This window comes from Rosa chinensis, chromosome 4 (genome assembly GCF_002994745.2).
Source record: "Rosa chinensis cultivar Old Blush chromosome 4, RchiOBHm-V2, whole genome shotgun sequence".
In the NCBI taxonomy this organism is placed as follows: Eukaryota; Viridiplantae; Streptophyta; class Magnoliopsida; order Rosales; family Rosaceae; genus Rosa; species Rosa chinensis.
In genome coordinates this window covers 54,216,341-54,241,586 of record NC_037091.1, presented here as the reverse complement: position 1 = coordinate 54,241,586, position 25,246 = coordinate 54,216,341, and the positions used below count along the sequence as shown (strand labels likewise).

General features: G+C 35.8%; 2 protein-coding genes and 1 non-coding gene across 4 annotated transcripts; 2 read left to right on the top strand and 1 right to left on the bottom strand.

The window, feature by feature from the left end:
• Window positions 1–9,876: 9,876 nt before the first annotated feature.
• On the bottom strand, window positions 9,877–9,956 carry TRNAL-UAG. The gene has a single exon. It is a non-coding gene; the product is annotated as a tRNA-Leu (tRNA).
• Window positions 9,957–12,983: 3,027 nt separating this feature from the next.
• Window positions 12,984–17,673, top strand: LOC112199883 (pyruvate dehydrogenase E1 component subunit beta-1, mitochondrial). 2 transcript variants are annotated; one of them, XM_024340859.2, is made up of 16 exons: window positions 12,984–13,140; window positions 13,311–13,395; window positions 13,494–13,565; window positions 13,711–13,791; window positions 13,884–13,910; window positions 14,015–14,077; window positions 14,220–14,306; window positions 14,969–15,094; window positions 15,273–15,406; window positions 15,516–15,588; window positions 15,708–15,773; window positions 16,293–16,331; window positions 16,415–16,539; window positions 16,631–16,745; window positions 16,957–17,062; window positions 17,215–17,673. In XM_024340859.2, exons 2-15 carry the CDS (start codon window positions 13,345–13,347, stop codon window positions 17,023–17,025), a joined length of 1,128 nt encoding a protein of 375 aa, XP_024196627.1. In that variant the 5' UTR covers window positions 12,984–13,140; window positions 13,311–13,344; the 3' UTR covers window positions 17,026–17,062; window positions 17,215–17,673. The 2 variants fall into 2 exon arrangements, with proteins under 2 accessions (XP_024196627.1, XP_024196626.1); XM_024340858.2 differs by having other exon boundaries at window positions 13,708–13,791.
• Window positions 17,674–19,177: 1,504 nt separating this feature from the next.
• Window positions 19,178–24,997, top strand: LOC112196869 (uncharacterized protein At2g33490). Its single transcript, XM_024337330.2, has 11 exons — window positions 19,178–19,542; window positions 19,892–19,964; window positions 20,322–20,396; window positions 21,137–21,198; window positions 21,289–21,357; window positions 21,746–21,774; window positions 21,849–22,056; window positions 22,162–22,407; window positions 22,853–22,906; window positions 23,383–24,377; window positions 24,719–24,997. The coding sequence occupies exons 1-10, from the start codon at window positions 19,426–19,428 to the stop codon at window positions 24,334–24,336; spliced, it is 1,887 nt and encodes a 628-aa protein (XP_024193098.1). The 5' UTR covers window positions 19,178–19,425; the 3' UTR covers window positions 24,337–24,377; window positions 24,719–24,997.
• Window positions 24,998–25,246: the final 249 nt, after the last annotated feature.

The window sequence follows — 25,246 nt, the reverse complement described above, 5'->3', positions numbered from 1 at the left end:
ATTTGAGTGGGTTTTGAGCAGAGTATTGGGCTAAGTTTTCTTTTCTTTTCGGCCCAACTTGGCCCATTTTCTTATAAGATGGCCCTGGACCGGGTGGTAACCTGTGCTCATGATTGAGAGCTTTTGTTTTTTGGGGCCGTAAATCCATTAACAATAATCAAGAATGTGGGTAACAACATAAATATGGATCACCCTCGCGGCCTATGTCAAAATTGAACCATGTAAGGTTACCTAAATGTTGCTACCCTAAAATAGGCACAAGAACCAAAGTAATCGTGACAATACTAGAGTCCGCCCTAAGTTATTATGCACGATATACGTTGGAGGTATTGGATTGTTTCCTCTCTCTCTCTCTCCTCTCTCTCTCTCTCTATTTCCCCCCCCCCCCTCCGAGCCCAACCACCCAACCTTGGAAAGAGGAGAGAGAGAGAGAGCTTGGTGGTGGAAGAAAAAGAAGAGGTAAGCAAAAAAAAAACAGAGAGAAAATAAATTTAAAAAAAAAAGGAGGAAGTGAGGGCTATAATAGATATTTTAGACCTATTGGGGGAGAAATTGAAAAAATAAGGTGTATTATATTTAGTATAGAAGATGAGGAATTGAACTGTTTTAGAGAGTAAAGTACGAGGGGTAACTAGTATTTAGTTCTAAATAAATCTCGGGTGCGGCTATTGCCACCCTACAATTTTCTTTCTTCACCCTACTTGCTCATTACACCCTATATTTTAATTTTAATTATTAAATTTACTTATCTAACTCATTTTTCTTTCCAGAAATATCCTTATAAGATATATTCAATTAAAAAAGATTTTTTTTAAAACTTAAATTTCTCATTTAATTTATACCAATAAAAAAACTAAAATATATTAAAGTTTCCTAATAAAATCATAATCAGATTTACTTCCATTTTTTTTTTCCTTTCAATTTCAATGTTCGTCTGTTTCAATTCATATCACAATATTAGTAAGTTAATAACTATGAGTAATGAAGAATAAATTGATTTTTTTTTTTTTGTATTTAAAATTTTTCACTTTTGGTGTTCACAATTTTGATGAAGTTCACACTAATGGTTTTATGAATTGAATAATGAATAAATGATGAGAAGGCAACAGAAAGACGAAAAATAGTAATAAATTCACATTTGAGTGGAGAAAATGAAGATTAATGTTATACAATGAGAAATTAAGTAGTATGGGTATTTAATTAATTAGTTATGTATTTATTTTTCCTTACATATTTGAATTTTAGAAAATAAGTGTACTTATTAGTCATTTTGCACTTGGGTAATATAGTTTTTTAATAATTTAAATGATTGTAGGGTGAACTAAGAGGTAGGGTGACAATAGCCGCACCCTAAATCTCTTAACTTCAACTAAAAAAAAGATAGATTATTGCATAATTAGCAAGAATTTCATTCACAATCAATGTAGAAAGATTTAAAATAGTAATTTTGAATCCGTTGAAAGATTGCATTTCTAAATCTTTGTTTGCTTTTGAGCTTTTTTCTAGATTTTTTTTATTAGAACCTCCAAATTTACTCAGTTGACCTCCTATGCTTTTTATACCTCCTATCAAATTTACTAATACTAAATTTACTCACTAAACCTCACTGAATTTCCTCAAATAACCTCACTCATATAATTTGCAATCAAACTATTATCTTTAAAATAAAAAACTTAGTTAATTCATTGAATTAATTACTTTATAAATCTTAATTATATATCCATTCCTTAATTAGACAGCATAAATTTTTTTTCCAATAACAAAAATTAAACACAAGGTTTTTTTTTTTTTTTTTTTTTGATCAAGTAGAAAACTTTATTGATAAAACGAGAGTACAACCTTACATCAAGGAGTTCATAGTGGCCTCGTTAAACCTCACCACAAAAGTAAGGAAGAGTACCACACTCCATTACAAAACACTGAAAACAAACTAATTAAACAACACTGGTACTGAAAGTCAAAAAATTCAACGACGATGGCTGAATTGGAAGGCCAATCGAGTTGGTAAGGCCGATAAGGCAGCATTGACTAGGATGGGTTCAAACCACAATAGAAAGCTATTGGGCGGGCCATCCACGGATCCCCCGGAGAACTCAACACAGGCTGGTAGAAATGCTCGGCCAGAAGCCGGCAGAGGACCTGAAAACCCAAAACCAGCAGCCCAATCCAAACCAATACGTCAGAACCCATGACACAAACCCTAACTCGAAAGAGAAGGGACTTATTTGAGGTCGGAAAGACCCAAACACTGCAAGAAACTAAAAGACTCAAAAACAACAACACCAATACAAAACTAAATAGAAGCCCACAACAAACAGGTATTGAGTATGTAGTGAAATTGAAAAATTAAAATAGATAAGGAAAATAATAAAGAATACAATTTAATATTATTGAATTGGAAAGTCTATAAAAAATTAATGTAATATATTGTTGGTATAATTATTGTCCTTAATAGTCATTTTATAGTATGTTATATATGTCATTTAATAATTCATAATAGAGTGAGGTCAAGTGAGCAGATTTGGAGGTCCCAATAACAAGACACTTTTTTCTATGAATCACTTACCTTTCGTTACGTTGCATTTGAGATTTGCTATAGTTGGATGGTGTTGAGAATTGATCTAATTTGTTTGTTTTTCATCACCGACTGTACCCATCAGAATTTAGTATTTATATAGTATATTAAAAAAGTAATGGTGTCAACTAATATTTGACTAAGTCTATTTTACTAAATACTTGTGTACTAAAAATGTGGATATAAACTCTGCCTACTTCATCAAAAAAAAAAAAAACTTTATTAATTGCGTACGTGCAGCAGAAATGGAGATCAACTAATTGAAGCGGTAATTAAATGTGATTGTACTTAGTAGCGCTAATTGATCAACTTTCTCGTTTGACTGTTTTCTCTTTCTTTCTTTTTTTCTTCTTTTCCATGTAAGAAGGTAATTTTTTTTTTCAAATTTATCGAAGCGAAAAAACTAAACCGATCTATTAATGTTTTATAGTTACCATTTTGGAGCGGGACGGATTTTGTGGACTAATATCCCATTTGCTCCTAACATTTAACATATTTGTCAATATTCTATCATAAACAAACTCATAATCTCATATTAATGTATATAGTTGTTATTTTGAAACTTTAATTCGGTATAAGGCCACTTAGTTTTTCTTATACAATTATGGTCACTTGCATCTTTAAATTGTTTCATCTTGATTTTGCCTTTCACCTAACAAAATGGCCCTATATGTTGATTTGATTCAAACTCTCTATGTCCAATATATTCTGATCTAGTTCAAACACACACACACTTTCTCTCTTAATTCTTCGGCGATGGACTCAAACCAGAAGAATTCGTATGGTCGAAGATGGAGTCGCTAAAGTTGGCCAACGACAGAGAGATTCTGACTCAGCTGCAGAAGACGAATGCTACCACCATGATGGCTCTTCGTGACTCCCTGACTCTGGTCTGCACCAAATTACAAGAAACTCTCCAGTGCCAAGGTCCAGTCTTTTTCACCAGATTACAAAAATTCAAATATTTGCTTTGTCTTCTCCAGAGTTGGGATTTTTGCTTCTTGATTTGTTGTGAAATTAGGGTTTTCGGATTGAAGGATAGTGTAAATATCAATTTATTTGAATTTTGTTTGGTTCATAATTAGGGAAAGGCTAAAGCGAAATTGAGGGAAGCTGAGGTCGCCTCTAAAATCGGACAAAATGTACTGACAATACACAGCGTATATTTTTTGTTTTGTTTTTAGTACCTGAAATAGAAAAAGGGGAACTTTCTAGATATATAATGGTTAATCTGGGCCCCCCTCCCCTAATCGGCACCATTCACACGACTATTGTGTGCTAACGAACTTTGCACGGGCTATATATATTGGCACCACCTTCATTTATACTCTCCAACTCCTCGCCTTCTTCTTCGTCTCTCATGCTATGGCTCGAAGAAATTAGCTAAAGTCGTTGCCTTTCTTCTCTCCACCACACTCACACTCACTTCTCACTGTCCTCCAAGCTCCCTACTCACAACACGGTTTTCTCCTCCGAGCTTGGTACTTACACAATATCGAACCAAAACGCTTGGCCTTGCTTTAATTACTTGCTGTGTACTATTAATAATCTTTAGATTATGTTATTGGATTGTCAATTTCATGTTTGATGTTACTGCAAAATTGCATTTATGAAGACTTACTAATTCTGGAAATTGATGAGGTTATCATCGTCTTAACCTAATTGCAATAGAGGCTCGGTCGCTCTGCAAGTTTATGATCTGCTAAAACTAGCATCCAACTTAACCCTATAAAATATCATTGTTAGTACGTAGTAAATAGGGATCGTTCAAATCTGGGGATTGAGGGTACACCTGTCATTTTAGAACAATTAAAGAATTAATAAAATATAAAGTAAAATATTTACAAAGATAAACAAAAGATATAAACACAAATAACGAAAAATAGGGGTTTTAGGTTTTAGAATGCCGAAAATTAAAAGAAATCAAATAAAGAAAATACAAAAACACAAGTACAAGAATGAAATGTAAGAAACAAAGATCAAAACTCATTCCATGTATCAAATTCGACTCAACCCTACAATTGTTCATCTAAGTCATGAGAAAGAAGTTGATCATGTAAAACATTTGAAGCAAATGATTTTCCATATTTTACTTTCCTTTACTAATTAATCTAAGTGAAAGCACCTAGATCAATCCTATCAAACATGCAATCAAAGTTTAGAAAGCTAGCTAATCAAAACATGTTCAACGCAAAACACATAGAGAAAGGTTATTAATTTAAGTGCACAACCTAGTATGAAAAAGTTCATCTATTTACAATCCTTTTCAATTAAATTCGACTTTTATCCAAATCCTTTACTACTTTTGATTCAAGTTCACAAAACTATTAGGTGAATCATAAACCTAAATCTAGCATCAATTATATGCAAACCCTAGATGTTTCGAACCATATAAGATAAACACATAAAAGATATCAATCAAGCAAATTTAATTGAACAATCTCACATAAGCAACTATAGAATCACAATCATAGAAATCGAAAATTTCATTCAATCATAAGAATTCAGATTTAACTTTGTTCAAACATTATTGTCAACTAGAAACAATTCCAACAAAAATCAAACAAGGAAAACCTAAAAGGTTACAAAGAAAGAGGATGAATTACACCGTGAGATGGATTATGGAGATGGAGATGTTGACGTTGGAACCTTGAATCTTGGAAGCAAGTCTTCAAGGTGGACGATGGATGATGATGCTCACGGCTCCTTCTTCTCTTCTTCTTCCTTGCTTGAAAACCGTGAAGCTTACACTAGAGGATGGAGAGAGGGACTTGACGAATGGAGAGAATTTTTTGAATTCCAAGGGGTCCCTTTGACGTCCAAGAGGGGGAGTATATATAGGGGACGTTGGCCTTGGTCTCCAAGTCTTCATGAATCTTCTATTATTTTCCAAGGAATCATCAGAAAATTCCACATGACTCCAACCAATCACAAATTGCCATGTAAGCCCTGGTGTGTCATCCAACCAATCAAAAGTCTTCGAAATAAGTCTCTAATATATTATTGCCGAAATCTATAAGATTTTTTTTTAATTTTCTTCACCTAATTTCGGCCATAATATCTTTAGAGAAAGTAGGGAACGAATCTAGACTTGTTTTGAACCTTTTCTTGTTGCACACACTTCTTCTTTCCTTAAAACTCTCCCTTGAATATCTCCAAACGTAATATTTTATTCTCTTCTTGATTTTCACGTTGCCTTCTTGTTTCTCTCTTGGAATTTCACGGCAAACACATATAATTCTTCTCTTATGCGTCACAAACCCTAAATCCAATGGGCTTTTATCCATTTTTGCCGAAAATCCAAATTAACCTAGAAGGTTCTTGGGTCTTCTCGCGTCATCTTCAAGCCTTGATGCCTTCTAATAATGCTTCCAAGAGTCATTTCCCTTCATTGTTTCGATCATACTTCTTGGACGGCTTAGGAGTCTTGCTTTGTCAAAGTTTCCTCTTCTGAATAGGTTTCCTGGTTGAAACAGGAAAACTTCATTCTTTATTTCAGCTCATTTATGCAGCCCTTTGTATCTTGTCTCTACTCCATCCAACGTTCTCTAGCTTCTCTTTCCACTTTTGAGCTCATTTCAGCTTATTTATGCCAAGGACCTGAAAATAGAAACTATTACTGAAAATAGAAACTTTCTAAAAATAAGAAATGGAAACTTTCCTAAACCAAAATGGAAACTTTCTGAAAATAGGAAATAGAAACTTTCCTAAACTGAAAGGATTTATTTAACGAAATAACTAAGTAAATATGAGGAAATAACCATTAAAACGTTGCATAAAAATGCTCCTATCAGTTTATGATTTTGGAATTACTGAAAGTTTGCAATTTCCCCAAATATGTGTTATGCCTATGCTCTGCTTTTGCATTAACTTGTTGCCTACAGCTATGTACTGTGTGCCTACAACATACTGTTGGTTTAATATGGCTTCAAGCTGAAGATCTATGTTTTGCAGTTATAAAGTTGGTTGAATTCAATGCTTTGATTCAGTTTTGTTAACAACTAACACTTTATTTTCCAGTAATAGACATCATTCTGCTCACTCTGGCTCTATTCGTAATCACTGGGCTTTCTCTTATGTTGCTAAGAATTTATAACTGTTACTTTTTTCGACTACTACAAATATGGCCTTTAATGACAGTTTTTTTTATGGCATTTTAATGACATTTTCAGGTTGAAACGTCATGAATAATTTGATAGTAAAAGATTTGTGACACTTTTGAAACGCCATAAATTATTTTTAAAAATATGACGTTCCATAAACGACGTCATTGAATTTTTTTCAATGATGTTTTTGAAATGCCATTAATTTGTCTAGGAAAAGACAACACTGGTTTCCACGGCGTCTGGGGATGGCATTTAAAAACGCCAAGAAATGAATTCTATGACATTTTTCAAACGTTATTGATATATTTATGTGTAGTAGTGTTCGGTGCATATATGATTGTATTTTACTATTTTTGACTCCATTGTTGCATAAGCAGGCTCCACATCCGAAATGTGGTTCTGAATGGTTGGGATGGCACAAATGCCTTTCAGATCTTCTGGTCTCTCATCACTGCAGGTTAATGAATGCTTTACTCCACCATTCAATTGCATGACCTTGCTGTATTAGTGTTGAAGGTGATTACACTGGTCGTTCTGAGTTGTTGTTTTGTGGTGGTGATCATCAATTACCCCCCTGATCGTAAGGTATATACCACAAACTAGTTGCTAAACTATAAGTTCACATAGCCATGCATTCTTTAACCATTCTTTACCTATGTGCATTTGATTAGGAGAGACTTTGTGAACTCCTCATCATTCTCTCTGCGGCCTTGCCTTTTGTAATGGTTGGAATATCCGTATTCTATGGTGTTGGGATAATTGCAAGTGGGATGAATACTGGTCTAAGCTACTGGAAGTATCTTAATATGGTGAGGATTGTTTTTATGCTGTTGAATTTTTAAATTTTTTTTTGCTTCTTCCAAATAGTTTGAAATTTATGTTGAGAATGGGTGTCATATTTGCTTAATTGTCTACAAAAATGAGCTTACCAGACAGACACAGTGGAAAATTTCTCATGGCTCCTTTCTGGCATATATGAGTTTAATTCTTTGTTGTGGAGAAATTATGCCTGAGAGAAGGATGATTTCTTGTTGATGGTAAGAGTACAGTCCACATTCCATCCCCTTTGTTCTAAGACTTCATCTTTCCAAAGTCTAAGTTCATGCCCTCCTTCATATGTTGATGTTTGTTCATTCTCTTTGTGATGTTTGTGGTGTTAGTGAACTTAGAAACATTTTTAATTTGTGAGGTTAGTGTTGATGAGTTGATGGACTTTATAAACTTTGGACTCTATATTTTTTGACTATTTCATATGTTGATGGACTATATTGTTGATGGACTATAAATTTTGGACTAAATTATTTATTTTGAAGCTTTGAAGTTTGAATTATGAACTATGGAGTATAGATTATTGTCTATTGAAGAATAAAACATGCATTAGTGAACTTGTAAACTCATTGTTATGGATTATTATTATAGTTTTAAAGAAACAAATTAAGACATCCCGAGTTAAAATACCAAAGAAGTAGAAGTGGTAAAAATATGTTTTACCTATAAAAATAAAAAATAAAAATAAGACCCGGCAGAACCGGTTAGTTCGGTTTTCAGTTTCAACTTCTCAAAAACGCAAAACCGAACCGAAGTCCAAGTTCAATTTTTAGTTTGGGCTCAAAACCAAACTGAACCCACCCCTAGTGTCATGGGCTTCTTCGCATCTATTATCAAATTCACCCTTGTCTATTGGAAAGTCAAATTTGTGGTGAGAAGCGGTGGGTCCCATCTCAATCGGCAATCCTCCAAGTTCTGGTGTCCATCCAGGCGCTTGTTCTCAACGACAATCCCTACTAGAATGAAATAGGTATAAGGTTGGTTGGACTAGATTTTTGGCATGTGTTTGATGTCTAACGTTTATAAGGAGAAGTCGTTCATATAAACATGTAAGTTGACTCTGTATCTCAAAAATCCACCGAAGGATTTCAAGGCTTTTCTTGCCGAGCATGATTATCGTAGAGCAATTGACATATTGAGAGTGTGTGACTCTTATGCAAATGGTAGTGCGGAGATCGGGTACTACAACAATGAAAATGAGGTGAAAGATAATTCACATCACTATGTTTTCAAGATTTTCAATGAGTTTATGGAGCAACTATACCCACTAATCATGGAGGAGTTTAAGAAATATGAGTTTTCTCCCTAACATTGGGTGGAAGAGGACTTGATTGTGGAGATGAAACCAAATAAGCCCTTTTCATGGCATAAGATTTCTTTAGCTTGTCTACCTTGTTTACCCTGGGCGACTAATGATGATGATGATCGTGATGACTAATGAGCCTTTATTGACAAAGAAAGGCAATTTAAATTGATTATGATTGTTGATAATATAAAGTGCTTCAATCAGTTTAGCTCACTGCATGCAGATGTACACTGAGCCCTAAGCCCTTATTCTGAAGCCAAGAGTTTGTTTTGGAGTTCAGATGCAATTTATACGGATGAAATATTAATGTGATCTATTGATCTTGCTTTGGTGATGACTAATGAGGTATTATATTTACTAAAACTAGAAACCTCAAGACACAGTCAAAGATTTTATCTATCTATTTTAAATTGTGTGAGAGTGATTGTGTTATGTAAAAGGTAACTCGCTTTATTGTGCGTTGACTTATATTTGTACTTCCAATGGCATGATTAACTTATATATGCTATTTTTATTGATTGCATTGTAATTTTCATGTTTACTTCATATCTTTATTGCAATATTTGTTGTCAAGCATATATAATGATTGTGAAGATTAAGTCTCCTACTCGCTTTTTGCCTTACTAAGGTAATCAGATGTAAATTCATGATTATTTTGTTAGTATTATAAGCGTTCAGCTGCGTTTTTGTTTTCTCGATGACATCAATAGCTCATATGCAACATATCTCATGAATCGAACTCATGACCTCCCACTTTACAAAAGAGAGAATTACGCCAGATCAAATGGTATTGCGCTCAGCTACGTTCTTTTTGTAAATAAAAATAAAATGTCCGAGGGATACATAATTTTTGGAAGAAAAAAAAATAAAAGTTTTAATTTGTTTTGTTTGACGTTCTCGAGAGAATTTCAATACAACTCCTGCATTGCTTTGGGCCTAATACCAATGAGGTTACTGACAGTCTGATTACGTTAAAACAGTCCAAGTCCAGAAAACTATTTAACTTGGCCCAAAGGAGAAAGATTATTTAAAATAAGATGACAGTATGAAAAAATTAAATTTGACGGCTGTGGGATTTGAACCCACGCCCTTTCGGACCAGAGCCTAAATCTGGCGCCTTAGACCACTCGGCCAAACCGTCTCATTGAAATTAAGTGACCTTCTTAATTACTTAGACCAGGAAAAATATATATATATATATATATTTTGGGACAAACCACTAAGCAAATTAATATATCATAATAAATGATAGTAACTACCTTAGTTAATTTCTGCACAACGCATAATTTTTTTTTTTAGAATACATTTAAGAAGATAATAATACTTCAAAGCACGCAATCTTGTTAATTTTAAATTCATATACTATGCCATTACTCTCTCAAAATTTTCAAAGAGAACAATAGACATTAGTTAACCAAGTATATGAATAACAAAAGTCTAGGTAGAAAAAAGAATGTTCGTGGTAAGCTGTACAACAAAACCTAAATCAATACAAGGAAAATAATCACTGTCAATCAACTCATCAATTGTCAATCATAGTATGACAACTTTGTGAGCATTGTTGTTAAAATAATAATGATGAAAATCACAAAGAACAAACAACTAATACTCATGTTATATTGTTATGATATTTATGACCGTACAAAAACACATCAAACCGATCATCTGAATTATAATAATAATAAAAAAATATTAAACATGTAGAATCGTGGAAGTGAGATGATGAGATATCGAAATGGTAAATTTACCAACTTAGGTAGCATCTAAATTTTTTTATGATGGAATCAAAAAAGGAAAAACAAAAGTACATGAAAATTAAAACCACCATTCACGATGATCGTCGAGAAAATGACCGAAAGAAAGAAAAAAACTTGCATCTTGCTGGAACAGTATGAATGTGACATTTCAATGATACTATTGATACTTACTAGAGGGACAGCAAAAGTAACTTTGCAATCACTATAGTCAACAAAGAATTTTAGGTCAAAAATGGACTTCTGTGTGCCCTTACAACCAAACAAGAGCAGCAATTAACGGTAGGTGAAGACTCTGTTTGGGGACTAATTAATCAAAGCCAGGCTACTAGGCTAGGGTGGACCCCATAACAACAAAGATCTTTGATTCCTCATGCATGAGTGCATGACCCATCTCCTCCACTTTGGATGGCCACAACAATTCCCTTAATTATTTTCTGCCAAACCAAACATTGCCTTATTGGTAGCTGAGTGCCACTCCCACCTACACCCAATTTCATTACCAAACCTACTTCGCATGATTAGGCTAACCTACTCCTGCTAATTCGTGTTTTTTAGTTAATTAAACGTTAATTTTTTTGATAACATATAATTAAACGTTAATTGTCTATTTTCATTAGCAGTCTTTTGAAAAGGGACGTGTAAACCTTTTGCCTTGCGCGGCTGTCCGCGCCTCCAAGTGTCGTATTCTCTCTAGCTTCCATAATTGACTGCCAACCGGGAGACTTGACGTATATAACCCTGTGGGCCTGAATAATTACGACCTTGCCACTTGGGACAGTCAACGTCATTTAACAATATAACAAAAAGACGCATCAGGATTTTAGATTTATTCTTTTAATTCTTACTAAAATAAATCACAAAATACAAATTCGTACTGAAGAGTCAAAAATCGTTTGCCACTTTTTTTTTTGGGTTAACAAAATCGTTTGCCACTTTGCCCCGATGTAACGATGCTATTGTTTGGATTTTGGAAAGATTGGTACAATGAACATTCCAAAAATTAAATATTACATTTTGTATAAAAAAAAATGCCAGACAATAAAATAAGTTATTTTGTGAGCAACAACAACATACTTCAGTACACAAAAACAATCATTACTGATAATAAAACATTATATTTTAATTTTTTTTTTGACAAATTACATAATTTAGTTGCTAAAATCACTTATTATTTAGTCTATTGAATAAAAGAAATGATCTCAACGTGGTCTATTTGAAAAAAAAAAAAAATTCGTGAAATAGACAATCTTGAGTGGAAACTGAGTATGCTCTATTAGACTACACATTTGTTTTGCTAATCTTGACTATAGAGTTGTACTATTATTGAACCACAGTTTTTTTTTATAATTATTTTATTATTATTATTTTTATATATGTAAGCTCTATGAGCATGTTACATATGCATCAAGCAAACCCAACCTAGGGTTTGAGCAGAGCGGCGGGGGGCAGTCTTCTGTGGCCGGCTGAGATCTAACATCAGCGAGGTTCCTCGTCTGGGCGAGGTTTGCTTAAGGAGGCACACGTATTAGACAAATCGGCGCCGACGATTAGGGGAGCTGAGGATCACGTTGACTGCTTTGGGTCGACGAATCGGGTTTCTTCTTGGCGGCTTGACAAGAGAGATCGTGTCTGGGATGAGGGATTGTCATCAACGACATCTTTGGTTTGGATGTCGCCGCTGTTTCTTTAGTTTTGTTGAAGAAGTTTGGCAGTTTGCAGGGGTGATACAGAGTGAGTTTTTTATCGGGTTGGTGATTAGATTCTGACACTAGTGCTGGTTGGACATGATCTGTGGGCGAGGACAGCTGCCAGACTGTTGGATGGCGGTGGTGCAGATGGTGGAGGCGAGTTCTGGGCCGCCGGATATCATGACAGTTGTGGAGATGCAGGGGAGGCCTCCTGATGGTCACAATCTGACTTGGGCATGGGCCTACGGGCTTGGGCTTAGGTCAAGGCAATCTGGGCCCTAATGTATTAGGGTATTGAGCCCGTGTGAGGTTGAATAAGCTTCTATGAGTCTTTTATGACGTTTCTAGTTTTTTTGCTTGTACCACAATTGCGTGATTGGCAAGTGAGGGCTAGTTGAATGATTTTTTTCCGTAGGAGGTGAGGTTTTTTCATTCTTGTATAGACTCGCTTAAATGTGAGCGTCCTAGTGATCCTTAATAGTGTGCTTCAGCTTAGATAAGTTATTCCAGATTTTCTTACCTGATTTCTTATGTAAATTTTAATAAACTACAACCCATTTACTATTGATCTAATGATATCAACTTCTATTTAAAAAAAAAATGTTACATATGCATCTTCCTTCTCTAATCTTTCCTAATTTTGGTTAAGTTATTAACACATTCGTGGTGCATGGTATGAACATTAATTTTTTCCTAACCCGGCAGTACTTGGTGGAATACCAAATTTTTAAAACCTAAAACCAAAAATAGAAAATGAAATAAATAAAAAGGTCCAAAGCAGAGCACAAAATACAGAATATTAAAACGACACAATTGAAAGTGGTGGCTGCTGCTCACTCCACGTTCGCCGATCCGATCCCAACTCCAAACCGTCGTCAAGGTTCGTTCTCCTCCCAAATCCCTAGCCCCCCTTTTTCCATTTCGCTCTCAATTACGATCTGATTTTCTATTTCCAATCTTCCATACATGAAGTAAATAATAATATTATTCCTCTCATCTGCTCAGAAAATTTTCACTTCTTAAATCTATCTTCCTGTTTGTTTATTTCAGTGTTCTCTGTGACTTTGAGGCTTAATAGACGAAGATGTTGGGGATTATAAGGCAAAAACTGGGAGCTGGAAGCTCATCTGCTACGGTAAACACCAACACCCTATTATTTCTGCAGTTATCTTCTATAGTTGTGTGAAAGAGTTGCTTGATTTGATTCGTTTGGAAAATTTTCCGGTGGCTCAGATGCTGGGGCAGTTGCAGAGGATCCGCCCCGCCGCGTCGGCATTGAGAAGTTTCTCATCTTCTGCAAAAGAGGTACTGGTGTTTTCGATTCTAGTTACTCCTATATAGTTGTACAATCTGTATCAGATTCCCAATTTGTTGGCTTTATATGGAGTTCTGCTAGGTTACATAAGTTTTGGGGCACTGAATTTTGTTTTTTTTTTGAATTGTGCAGCAGATGACAGTGAGGGATGCTCTAAACTCTGCCCTTGATGAGGAAATGTCCGCCGATCCGAAAGTGTTTTTGATGGGTGAAGAGGTGAGGAGACATGGATTGGTTCTGTTTTTGTTGATATGAGACCCAACCAATTTTATTTACGTGACCTTGATCTTTGCTTGTTCTGTTTGCAGGTTGGGGAGTATCAAGGTGCTTACAAGGTTAGAACTAGTCATGGAAAGAAACACAGTTGAAGTTTTTTGTTTCATTTTATTCGAGAACATATGTGGACTTACCCGTCTTCTTTATCGTCCAATGTATATAGATAACTAAAGGACTTCTGGATAAGTATGGCCCTGAGAGGGTTCTCGATACCCCAATCACAGAGGTGATTCCTGTTACTTGACACGCCAGTTTAAATTCTCTCTTTGTTACTTATGTTCGGTAAAATTAGTTAAATCATTCTGTGTTGGGAATGTCTGTTGTGTTAGATTGGTGACAGTGGCTGATTGGCCTTGTTTAATTTGCAGGCTGGATTTACTGGAATTGGAGTTGGTGCTGCTTACTATGGTCTGAAACCTGTTGTAGAGTTCATGACCTTCAACTTCTCAATGCAGGTTTGAGGATTTCTCTTTTGGATTTCTTAATGCACATAATGATTTATAGTTGACATCTCGACACTGGATGTTGTTTATTGCCATCTTAAGTACTTACATCGGCATTCATTCACTTTGAGCACTATCACTGTACCAACTACCAAATCCTCCTATGCTTGTTGTGGTTCCAAAAAAAAATAAAAAATAAAAAAAATAATGTGAATATGATTGATGTCTTCATCAACTGTATTATGTGACTGATTATGTTGTCATCAGCTATACTAATGATAGGCCAGGCACTGCAACCTAATGCCTTTTTCAACCTTTAGTAGTTGACATAAGACTCTATTTTATTGAGTTGAGACTTGAACATGTTTTCAAACTGGTGCTTGAAAGAGCTATCTAGGTCCCACCTTAAGCAACTAGGCATGTCAATTCTTGACTGGCAAAGGATGGAGAGAGGAAGAGAGAGGGTGAGGGAGTTATTGTCGAAGGATGTTGGATGTTTCGTTCTCTGAGGTGGAATTAAAAATAATGATTTCCATTAAACACGTTTGAGCTGTGTTAGCTTCAGTATTAGCTCATTGAGCCTCTAGATCGTTAGGTCCAATTTACCTTTCTTGAAAGGGTTGTGTATTTTCTCTGGTTGGTGATCAAAACCTCACGTCTGGCTTTTGTTGCAGGCAATTGACCATATCATCAATTCTGCTGCAAAATCAAATTATATGTCTGCTGGTCAAATAAATGTGCCCATTGTTTTCAGAGGTCCAAACGGTGCTGCTGCTGGTGTTGGTGCCCAGCACTCTCAGGTAATTGCTCCTCGGGCCCTTTTCATTTAGCTACTCAACTACTTTTTTTAATTGGCATTTTCATATGTAACATCTAGTTTATTCATGGTCTATGCTTTCATCACAGCAATTTGAGGCATTACTTTCCTGTGAATGGGGAATGAATATTGACAATTGATGATATGCTTTTTTTATCCAGTGTTATGCAGCATGGTTTGCTGCCGTCCCTGGGTTGAAAGTTTTGGCCCCTTATTCATCTGAAGATGCTCGTGGACTGCTAAAAGCTGCCATTAGGGACCCTGATCCTGTTGTTTTTCTTGAAAATGAGTTGCTGTAAGTAACACACTGCAAGGGTTTTTGTTGTTTTGTTATTTATGTTTGAGTTCTTGTTGATTGTCATAATGTCAAACATTTGACAACTTGATGCAAATTTGTCTTTCAGATATGGTGAATCATTTCCTGTTTCTGCCGAAGTTTTTGATTCCAGTTTTTGCCTTCCAATAGGAAAAGCTAAGGTGATTTCTAAGCTAATGAATCGTATCAGAAAGATGATAGTTGATCCAACCATTAATCAATTTTGTTTTGTCCTCTATCGTTGATAGTTGCATTCTAATCATAATTTGGTTTTATACAGATCGAGAGAGAAGGAAAGGATATCACCATTACAGCTTTCTCAAAAATGGTTGGCTATGCTCTACAGGTTTGTTCTCTATACCTCCTTTGACTTCCGTGATGATGTGTATGTAGTGAGGATGTAAATCGTAATTAAGTTAGAGCTGGATTGACCTGTCAAATGCATGATAGTGTTAGTTGATAAAGTAAAGGAAGAGTTTGAAGCTTTTGACAACTAGGGCCTAGTTGCTTCCTTGAATATTGTCTCCACAGATTTACTGGAATTGAGTCGACGAAAACATTGTTTGTTATATTTCAAGTTATTTGGTTTTCTCGTATAATTGTTCAAAATTGTGTTACTGTTTTGCCTGCATGCTTCATATCCCTTAAAAGTCTGTTGCCCTTGATCTGTGGTTCTATGGGAATCTATCCTTAGTCAATCCTTTCTGTTTAGTTTACATTTGCAACTCCATACAAGAGGTGTCTCTGGCCACTTCTTTTCTACAATCTCTCTCCCTCCCTCCTTCCCATCCTCCCTCCCTGTATGGATGGCCATTTCCTGTATCATCCCTTATAATTATTAATTAATTCTATTTCTTGGTCTCAGGCTGCTGAGATTCTTGCTAAGGAGGGAATTAATGCTGAGGTAAATTTTTATATTGGTAACAACAAATTCCTGCTCTGTACCCTTTGTAATAGAGACAGTGTTGACTATCTGCTGGTTTACAGGTCATAAACTTGCGGTCAATTCGTCCTCTGGACAGGGCCACCATCAACACTTCAGTCAGGAAAACCAACAGACTTATAACAGTTGAAGAAGGATTTCCTCAGCATGGTGTTGGTGCTGAAATCTGGTCCGTCCCTTTGCATTTCTCTGAAATATGTTCGACTAATGAGTGATTTGTAGGCATTTTGTATACTTATTCTATTGTGTACTTTAACCAGTGCATCCGTTGTTGAGGAGAGCTTTGGTTATCTTGATGCGCCTGTTGAGAGGGTTGCTGGGGCTGATGTTCCCATGCCTTATGCAGCCAATTTGGAGAGATTGGCTGTTCCTCAGGTGAGTTCAGTTCTGATCTTTATAAATTGGTGTTGATTATTGTGTATGGTGTATAGCTGAACTGCCATCGAATAAGGTTGTACTACCTTCGATGGTGGTTAATAGGTGCACTAGCTAGCTATTTAATCCCTGGATTTCTTCCCTCCAATTTGGTTGTTGTCTACAGTTGGTTAATTTGCCACTTATGGTTCTTGGTCAATTGGTTTTACAGATTGAAGATATTGTTCGTGCTGCAAAGAGAGCGTGCTACAGATCTGTGCCATTGGCTGCAAGTGCTTAAATTTACCCCTTAAATGCAGAAACTTCTCCGGAACGAGGTTAGTTTTATGGTTTGTATTTATTTGCACCACAAAATTTGGTTTTGTGGTATCATATCATCAGTTATGAGTTCTATGGTTCATGGAAATCTTTTGGCTTTTAATTAAGAAATTTTCTTATTTTCTTATTTGTTGATTTTTTTTTTGTTCAGGAGATACAGAGATTGTACATTATTTCTCTTCTTCATCCTGTGTGGGGAGGAACTGCTTGTCAAATAACTGGGAGATCATCCTGTGTGAGGAGGAACTGCTCGGTCAATAACTTGGGAGGACATTGACAAGAGCGAGGAATTTTTTTTGACTCTGTTTAGTCGTTTATATTTGTGGCTGTCAACATTACAACCTATTGGGTTTTGGAAGCCATTTTCAGGGTTATCTACTGAAATACCACAAATTTTATTCCACATAGGTTTATGGTGCAGCTTCATTGTTTATTTTGTGATGCTTTTTGTCCACTTTGGTGTCTTTTAGTTTATTATGCTGATTGATATGTACTCTCAAGAAACTTACGGTTGAAACAAGCGATAAAAAGATGAGAAACAAGAAGAAAGCATTTTGTAATCAATGGCAAATGTCTATGAAATTGAGTGACTTACTGATTTTCGATGAAATGCGTGTTGAGCATTTTCCAGTTTCAGATTTACAGAAATTTCCATCCCTCGAGCAAATCTTAGCTGCTGTCTGTTATAAACTTATGTAGTATGATTTGTGTCTTTTTACTGTTGCAATTTGTCTTGATGCGTTTTTTTACGCTATTTTAGCGTTAGCGTGATTGAATGACTCTGTTAAGTTTGATCTGTGCTGTTAGAGACTTAGAGCCTCATTGTTTCTGTACTGCCTGAAACTTGCTAAGATTTTTCGGTCAATGCCTGAAACTTGAAGGAGCTGCTGAATGTGAACTATATACGGCTCTAATCTTATCAGTAAGTGGAAAGTTGGTAGGTAGTATCCTACTGGAGACCAAATAGAAAGGAGCAGTATCTTACTGGTATTGGGAGAGTAGTTCCACCATGCGCTGGACCACCCAGATGACCAGTTCTTGTATATTGATCGTCCCAACAACCACCTTTACGAAATTAGAAAGCTTTTCAACTTTTGGATAATCATTTTTTGATGCAATTTGGATTTGATTCAAAATGATACTGCCTTCGAATCATTACGACTGAAATTCATCTCTTCCTTTGTGTTAGAAAGATAACCTTCATCTTCTTCCTTGAACCTAATCTTCGGCACGAAATGGATCTGAAAGTTTGAAGAAAAGAAAAAGGTTATATTTGTAGATTGAGGATGTAATCATAGATCCAAAAGTTTTTATCCCAGGTCACAAATTATGTATCCAAAACATGATCCCAATCATCACTAACAAGTAACATGACAAGTTGACAACAATTATTTGATATTAGGATGTCATTATGTATTTGATCACAATCAAATCTAACACATCCTGCCACAATTAAGGGCATGCACTATGATGCTTATGTTTCCTAACACGGAGATTTTATGATGTGCTTACTACGACTTTAACGAATTAAAATTGACAAAAATCTCGTTTCTATTGGTTACTTTCACAAATGATTAATTTTCTTTGTTTGATATATGAAAAGATGGCAATATGCCCATACCTATCATGGGGTAGACTTGGAGACCGATCGTCAAGCTTCTTGGAAATAATAGAAAGAGACTTGGGCCTTAAGAAACGCGCATTATTGACCTAAAGAAGGTCTATCTCTCTTTCCGATTGTTATTACTTTTACCATTCGCCGCTGCCTTTTTACCAACTGACTTGGACGCCTGCACGCCGCTATTTGGGAAACATTCAAAATAACCGTAAACACTGCCGTGTACAAAGTAACTTTAGACTACTGGGGCGCGTTTGAGAAGCGGTAAAATAAAATTGGTAAAGTATCTACGCAGTAAAAATGAGCTTTCTCAGTGGACCGAAAACGGTCAACGAGACTTTTATCCTTTTAACAGCGCTGCATCAGTTTAATATTTAGAAACCAAAAAAAAAAAACCAATAATTTGACCGGATTTTATTGGTTTGGCGGAAACAAAAATAATCCATGATTGATAATAATAATAATAATAATTATTTTCATGATTATTAATCAGGTCAGCAATTACATAGGCTTGGAATGACAGAGAAATGGAGAAAGCGTTTCGTTCATTTCATATTACTCTTTCTTGTTCTTCTTCTTCTTTAGCCATTAGATTGCTGTGGATTATTGATTTGGATTCACAGAGAAACAGAGACATATAGCTCAGACCAGGCTCCAGCCTTTAGCCTTTAGGTTTACTCTTCTTCTTCGTCTTCGTCTTCGTCTTCTGGCTTTTCATCTCCGTTGAATCAGAGAAAGAGGACAATGAAGACCTCTCTCCGAAAGTTGCGAGGTCTCGCACTTCACAAGCACGAAGCTAAGGACCACCGAATCGATCTTCAGCCGCATGCTCAATTGGACGAGCTCGCTCAGGCTTCTCAGGTACCACGTCTTCTCTTCTCTTTCATTTGCTCAGGAAAAGCTGAACAACTTTATGATTTGCTCGTTTTACAAAAGCGATCGATTTTGTTTAGTTTGAATTTGGCTTTCACTCTGCGGAGGCGTAGAGATAGAATTGTAGGGTTTTGACAACGGCCGGAGTCGGTTGATTAGGTCCTCTGGATCTTGACCTTGATCTTATTGCAAATTACTAGCTGAAAATTGTGTTATAATTGCCAATTTGAGCTTTTTCTGTGGATAATTTTGTCAATATCAGTGTAGCTGATGGTGCTTGTTTTCGAATGCTAAAGCAATTGATTATGTGTGATTAATCTGGTGCTTGTTGTTGCAGGACATGCAAGATATGAGGGACTGCTATGATAGCTTACTTTCCGCAGCTGCAGCGACAGCAAATAGCGCTTATGGTATTGTTCTTCAGCTGTTTCCCTTTTATTTTGGAAGAAAATCTCTGTATTGTACTTTCTTTCAATGGCTTATAGTCGTGTTGTGTATCACTGAAGAAGTAACTTTGTGATTTCAATCATAAGAGCTTAGTAGATTCCCTTACTTCTATAATGCACATCACTTGGACTCATATACGAAACAAACAGGGTTGTTAGCTTAAGCTGATACATAACTGGTACCTTATTCTGGAGATTGAGTTCTTGACAGTGATTCTTAGCATAGTAATTTGAAGATGATATTTTTCTTTTGAGACTCTTCCTGCGATTTGTTTGCTTTCAAGTAGAATTTTCTTACAGATTGCAATTTTCTTTTTGTAGAATTTTCAGAGTCACTGCGGGAAATGGGTGCTTGTCTTCTTCAGAAAACTGCATTAAATGATGATGAAGATGGTGGTAAAGTGATCTAAAACTCTATAATGCTTCTATTTCAAGTTTTCTTTAAGTAAGAGGTAATGTACTGTTTAAACATGCTTCACTTAGGACCGAGTCTGTTACCTTGGTGTCATAGGCACCATAGTTTTTGGATCGTCTCTGGCATCCAAGTCACTTATGGCATTGTGTTGAAATCAGGCTCTTGGTGATTTTTATTCTTCAAATTTGATTTAGAAACATATTTGGCATGGAAGTTCTAGGACTTTAGCTGTTTGGATCTGTCTTGGGAGTCAGAGTAATACTGTTTCTTGTTTCTGTTTATTTATTTTTTTGTTTATGCCTCCCTTAATTTTTTTATTTTTATTGGCATTCTATATCTCAGATGCTTTCACTTTTATTAAATGCTAACTTTTCAAGTAGGTTTGGTTTTACATTTTACTTTAATACCACATTTTCTTTGATATATATTTTCTTTCTGATATGCACCGGGTATCCAATCCAGCCAGTTTACCTGGTTTTTTGAAGTATTGCAGCAATACAAATGTTTTTTTAGTCTATCTCCATTTTTCTTAACTTATTCCTCTCTTTGCACTAAAAGCAATGTAATTATACATGTATAAATGCTTGTGTATGTATTTATAATATGGTAATAGATTCATGCTAGTTTTCTTTATCTAACATATTGCACTTGAATTTGATATATCACGATTGGGAAAAATTAACTCTCTTTTGTGATCTACCCCAACCTAAATTTCTTGCAGGTAAAGTTCTGCTAAAGCTAGGGAAATTGCAGTATGAACTCCACAAACTTGTTGATAGCTATGTGAGATTTTATTGTTATATACTTATATATGAGATGGTTATGAAAACTCTACTTGAGTTTGTTCTCTTAATAATTTTTAAATTTTTGCAGCGCTCTCATATATTCCAGACTATCGCAGTTCCATCAGAATCTCTTCTCAATGAACTTCAAACAGTTGAGGTACGTTTGCTTGAACTCAATGATCTGATGAAGTTATAAAACTGTTCTACTGGATTTTTTCTAATGCATAAATTATGCATTGCTGTAGGTGTTTCCAACCTTTTTTTTTCTGTTAACCATTTGTTCCTTCATGTCTGTTGTTCCTTTTTTCATTGTTTCAAGCTTACAACTTTTCCTGGGCTGGGGTTTTGGTTATTGTGAATTCGCCTTTCTTCTTTTCTGTAAATAGTTTTTCCAAGTAATAATTCTGTTGTTTAGAATGTGAATATCTTTCTCAAATACTTCAATTTGCACAGCAAACGTTTTAGATAGGGTTTCTTGTTTCTATGTACACATCTCATTTGTCTATATAAAAGTTAATTATGTGTGTCCTTTCATGATGATACAGGAGATGAAGAACCAATGCGATGAGAAAAGGTACTTATCATAAAAATACACCTTGTATGTCTTCATTCAGATGAATGTCTTCTCATGTGGTGCATTATGTGCAGAGATGTATACGAGTATATGTTAAAAAGACAGAAAGAAAAAGGGAGGTTAAGAGGTGGAAAAGGAGAGACCTTTTCTGTGCAGCAAATACAACTTGCTCGTGATGAATATGATGACGAGGCAAGTTTATTTGTTTTCCGGTTGAAATCTCTGAAGCAAGGACAATCTCGTAGTCTGCTCACACAGGCAGCTCGGCATCATGCTGCTCAGGTTTGTGATTCCTTTTTCTTCCTCTTTTTTTTTTGTTGTTGTTGTTGTTGTTCTTCTTCTTCATTTTTATCCAAGGGTTTTTATTCTCGATTTGTGCTTAAGCAGTTGTGCTTCTTCAAGAAGGCACTTAGTACTGTTGAAGCAGTAGAACCACATGTTAAATTGGTAACCGAACAGCAGCATATTGATTACAAGTTCAATGGGCTAGATGATGAAGGGGATGGTGACAACGACGACGATGATAATGATGATGATGATTCCTCTTTTGTCAATGATGATGGAGAATTAAGCTTTGACTATGGACATAATGAGCGAGAGCCAGATCTTTCTACAACACGAAGCTCAATGGAGGTCTTACACTCTTACTACAATTCATTCTGCTTATATTAAACAGTGTTGTTCCCTTGATATGCATCTGAGATGTTTGGAGAACCATGTACTTTTGCACATGATACATTAATAAGTCATCCATGTATCTATGCTGCATGAAAGCACAAAAGCTTTTGACGAAAAAGAGGAAAACTTTAAAACAGCTATGGCTAAAAGATGCGAAAGAAAGTTTAAATGGCTATATATGAAACGTGTTTTTTAAGTAAGATGTATGTGTATTAACTCTACAAGTTGTAGAATATTGTGCGCGACACAGTGATTTGGACCTGAACTATTAATGTAAACTCGAAACATTTCATTCCTGTGGCTACTGTTTTGTGCCTTAGCTGTCCTCTTGTTGATTTTCTGTAACATTTTGACATATATATATTTTGTCATTTTGATTTGAGATTTAATGATAATGCAGTTGGATCAGGTGGACCTCACCTTTCCCAAGATATCCAGTGTGGAAGCTATGAAGGTAAACATCCGCTTTTTTTGTTGATTTACTTGTTCATTAATAGATATCCATTATAATGCACTTAGTATTCTTCTCTTTGTAATGCACTATAGTTCACAGCTGGATTCATATAACAAAAGATTGTGATTTGAGTTCATTTTGAATAAATTCCAAGAGAAGAAGGTAGCCTGAAGTGTAATCACACAAATAACTACATTTAGATGTTAGAAGTTATATAATCATGTACGATCCAGATTGAAATGTAGTCTTCTAATCTAATTTAGTTCTTGGCTGGTTGCTCTTGCATTTTGTATCTATGTACATCAGGCGCATACTAAAATATAGACATCTTCATTATGCAGTCCTAGAACCTGAAGACTTCTTTATTCTCAATTCCTGCAAGAATGTCTTTATAAATTTCTTCTTAAAGATGTTCTAGCTTCTAATTTGTTGTATCTTGCTATTCTTCTCATGCCTATCATTCTGCCTATTTGCAGGACAGACTTCGCAGGAATTCATTTTCGTTTAAGGGTAGGGCAGTCAGCCAATCCGCCCCACTATTTCCTGAAAATAAGTTGGACCGCGCTGAAAAAATGAGACACATGCAGCCATCACTATCCCGGAAGTTCCACTCGTATGTACTACCCACACCTGTTGATACAAACCATTCAGTTTCTACTGGACCCGGTAATTCAGTTCCCCAAACTGTACAGTCAAGTTTAAGTGGCCTAAAGCAGAATTTGTGGCATTCATCACCCTTGGAACCAAATAATGAAAAGATCATGGGAGATAAGAAAGCTGCTGGACCAACAGTAATAAATGCCCAGTCAGTCCTCAGAGAGAGCAATAATAATATTGCATCCCATCGATTACCCCCTCCTCTTGCAGGTCATATGGTGTATTTAGGGATGGATCCCCTGGCTGCTTTTGATTCTAAAAAAATAAAAAGACAGGCATTTTCTGGTCCTCTAACAGGCAAGCATTCGTCTTCCAAGCCTGTGTCAGTGGGATCTCACCAAATGTTTTCTGGACCTCTGTTGAGAAATCCAATACCTCAACCTCCATCAGTATCGCCTAAAGTATCTCCAAATGCTTCTCCTACTTTTATGTCCTCGCCTAAAATAAGTGAGCTTCATGAGCTTCCTAGGCCTCCTGTTGGCTTAACCTCTAAGTCTTCAAGACCTCTTGTTGGCCATTCAGCCCCCTTGGCCCCCAGAGCACAAATGCAATCTACTACAAGTAAACCACCGTTGTCACCGACAGCTGCTCCTTTGCCAAAACCTCCTCAGATCATCCCTCGTAGTTTCTCTATACCCTCAAGTAGTCCTAGAGTGACGGAGTTGCATGTATCTGAACCACAGGAGGCTTTTCCTGTTCCTGAAAAGTCTGAAGACGTTGCTTCACCTCCTTTGAGTCCAATAGCCTTATCTAACACACCTAAGAAATCATAAAACCAGCTCTGAGATTGTCGTCCGGGCTGTTCAAGTTAGAGGTAATATGAGCCATTTATACTGTTTCATTTCAGTAAAACATAAATTCTGAGGCTGTGTAGTAATAATACTTGATGCTTTTCTTTACTTGAAAACTCCTATGGACTAATATATATGAATTGGATTATAGATAAAGCTTCAAGATAGTTAAGTTGGTAAAATATTATTATCAAGTATCAACATGTGTTGGTTTTTGTTGGCTCGAGAGAGGACATGAATCCAACATGTACTTTTAATGGCAGAAGTGTAGTGTCAGTGTAACTTGCTCCTTTTTCTTTTCATTCCGAGTTTGAGACCTGGTATATTTTTGTTTCTAAGTGGCTATATATTTGTTTGAATGCAGGTGCAGATTGATTAATTTCATTTTTGGCGATATTTTGTTTCTAACCAGGCAACAAAATGTTGTGGTGGAAAAAGCTTTCTCATCCGCCCCCAGAGGTGCACATTTGTAAATATACCTTTTGTCCATGACATTTTTTTGGGGTCAATTTTACTAGCTAGTCCTTTTATATAACGGCATGTGGCTTTAAATTGTATAATTACTAGCCATTTGTTCCATCATCTGAGAAATTTTGCAATTTCTTTTCCCCCATCAATTAATAGTTAATACTCATTTGTTCCACTTAGAACACATCTTCCCCCCCACAGCACGTATATTGGCCATAGTAATATTGAAATTCCATAAGAAATGGCTGTTAAGTAATTTGTGCAACTGATTAAGAATTAAAATCCAAGTCCGGAGGTAAGTTGTGTTTCAGGAATCATGAGGCTGGCTTATAACACAGCTTTTAACTTTTTTGGTTTCTCTAAGAATACTCATATCCCTAGGTGCACTATTGCTTTGCTCTGTGCTCATTCCTTGTATCTATAT

Excerpts from the sequence above, each read along its gene's own strand:
- LOC112199883 (XM_024340858.2), top strand. The coding sequence starts at position 13,345 with ATGTTGGGGATTATAAGGCAAAAACTGGGAGCTGGAAGCTCATCTGCT. Across the intron at positions 15,407-15,515 it reads TTTCTTGAAAATGAGTTGCT|ATATGGTGAATCATTTCCTG; the intron begins GTAAGTAACACA and ends TTTGTCTTTCAG. Across the intron at positions 16,540-16,630 it reads GGTGTTGGTGCTGAAATCTG|TGCATCCGTTGTTGAGGAGA; the intron begins GTCCGTCCCTTT and ends TACTTTAACCAG.
- LOC112196869 (XM_024337330.2), top strand. The coding sequence starts at position 19,426 with ATGAAGACCTCTCTCCGAAAGTTGCGAGGTCTCGCACTTCACAAGCAC. Across the intron at positions 19,543-19,891 it reads AGCTCGCTCAGGCTTCTCAG|GACATGCAAGATATGAGGGA; the intron begins GTACCACGTCTT and ends TTGTTGTTGCAG. Across the intron at positions 21,358-21,745 it reads ATGAACTTCAAACAGTTGAG|GAGATGAAGAACCAATGCGA; the intron begins GTACGTTTGCTT and ends ATGATGATACAG.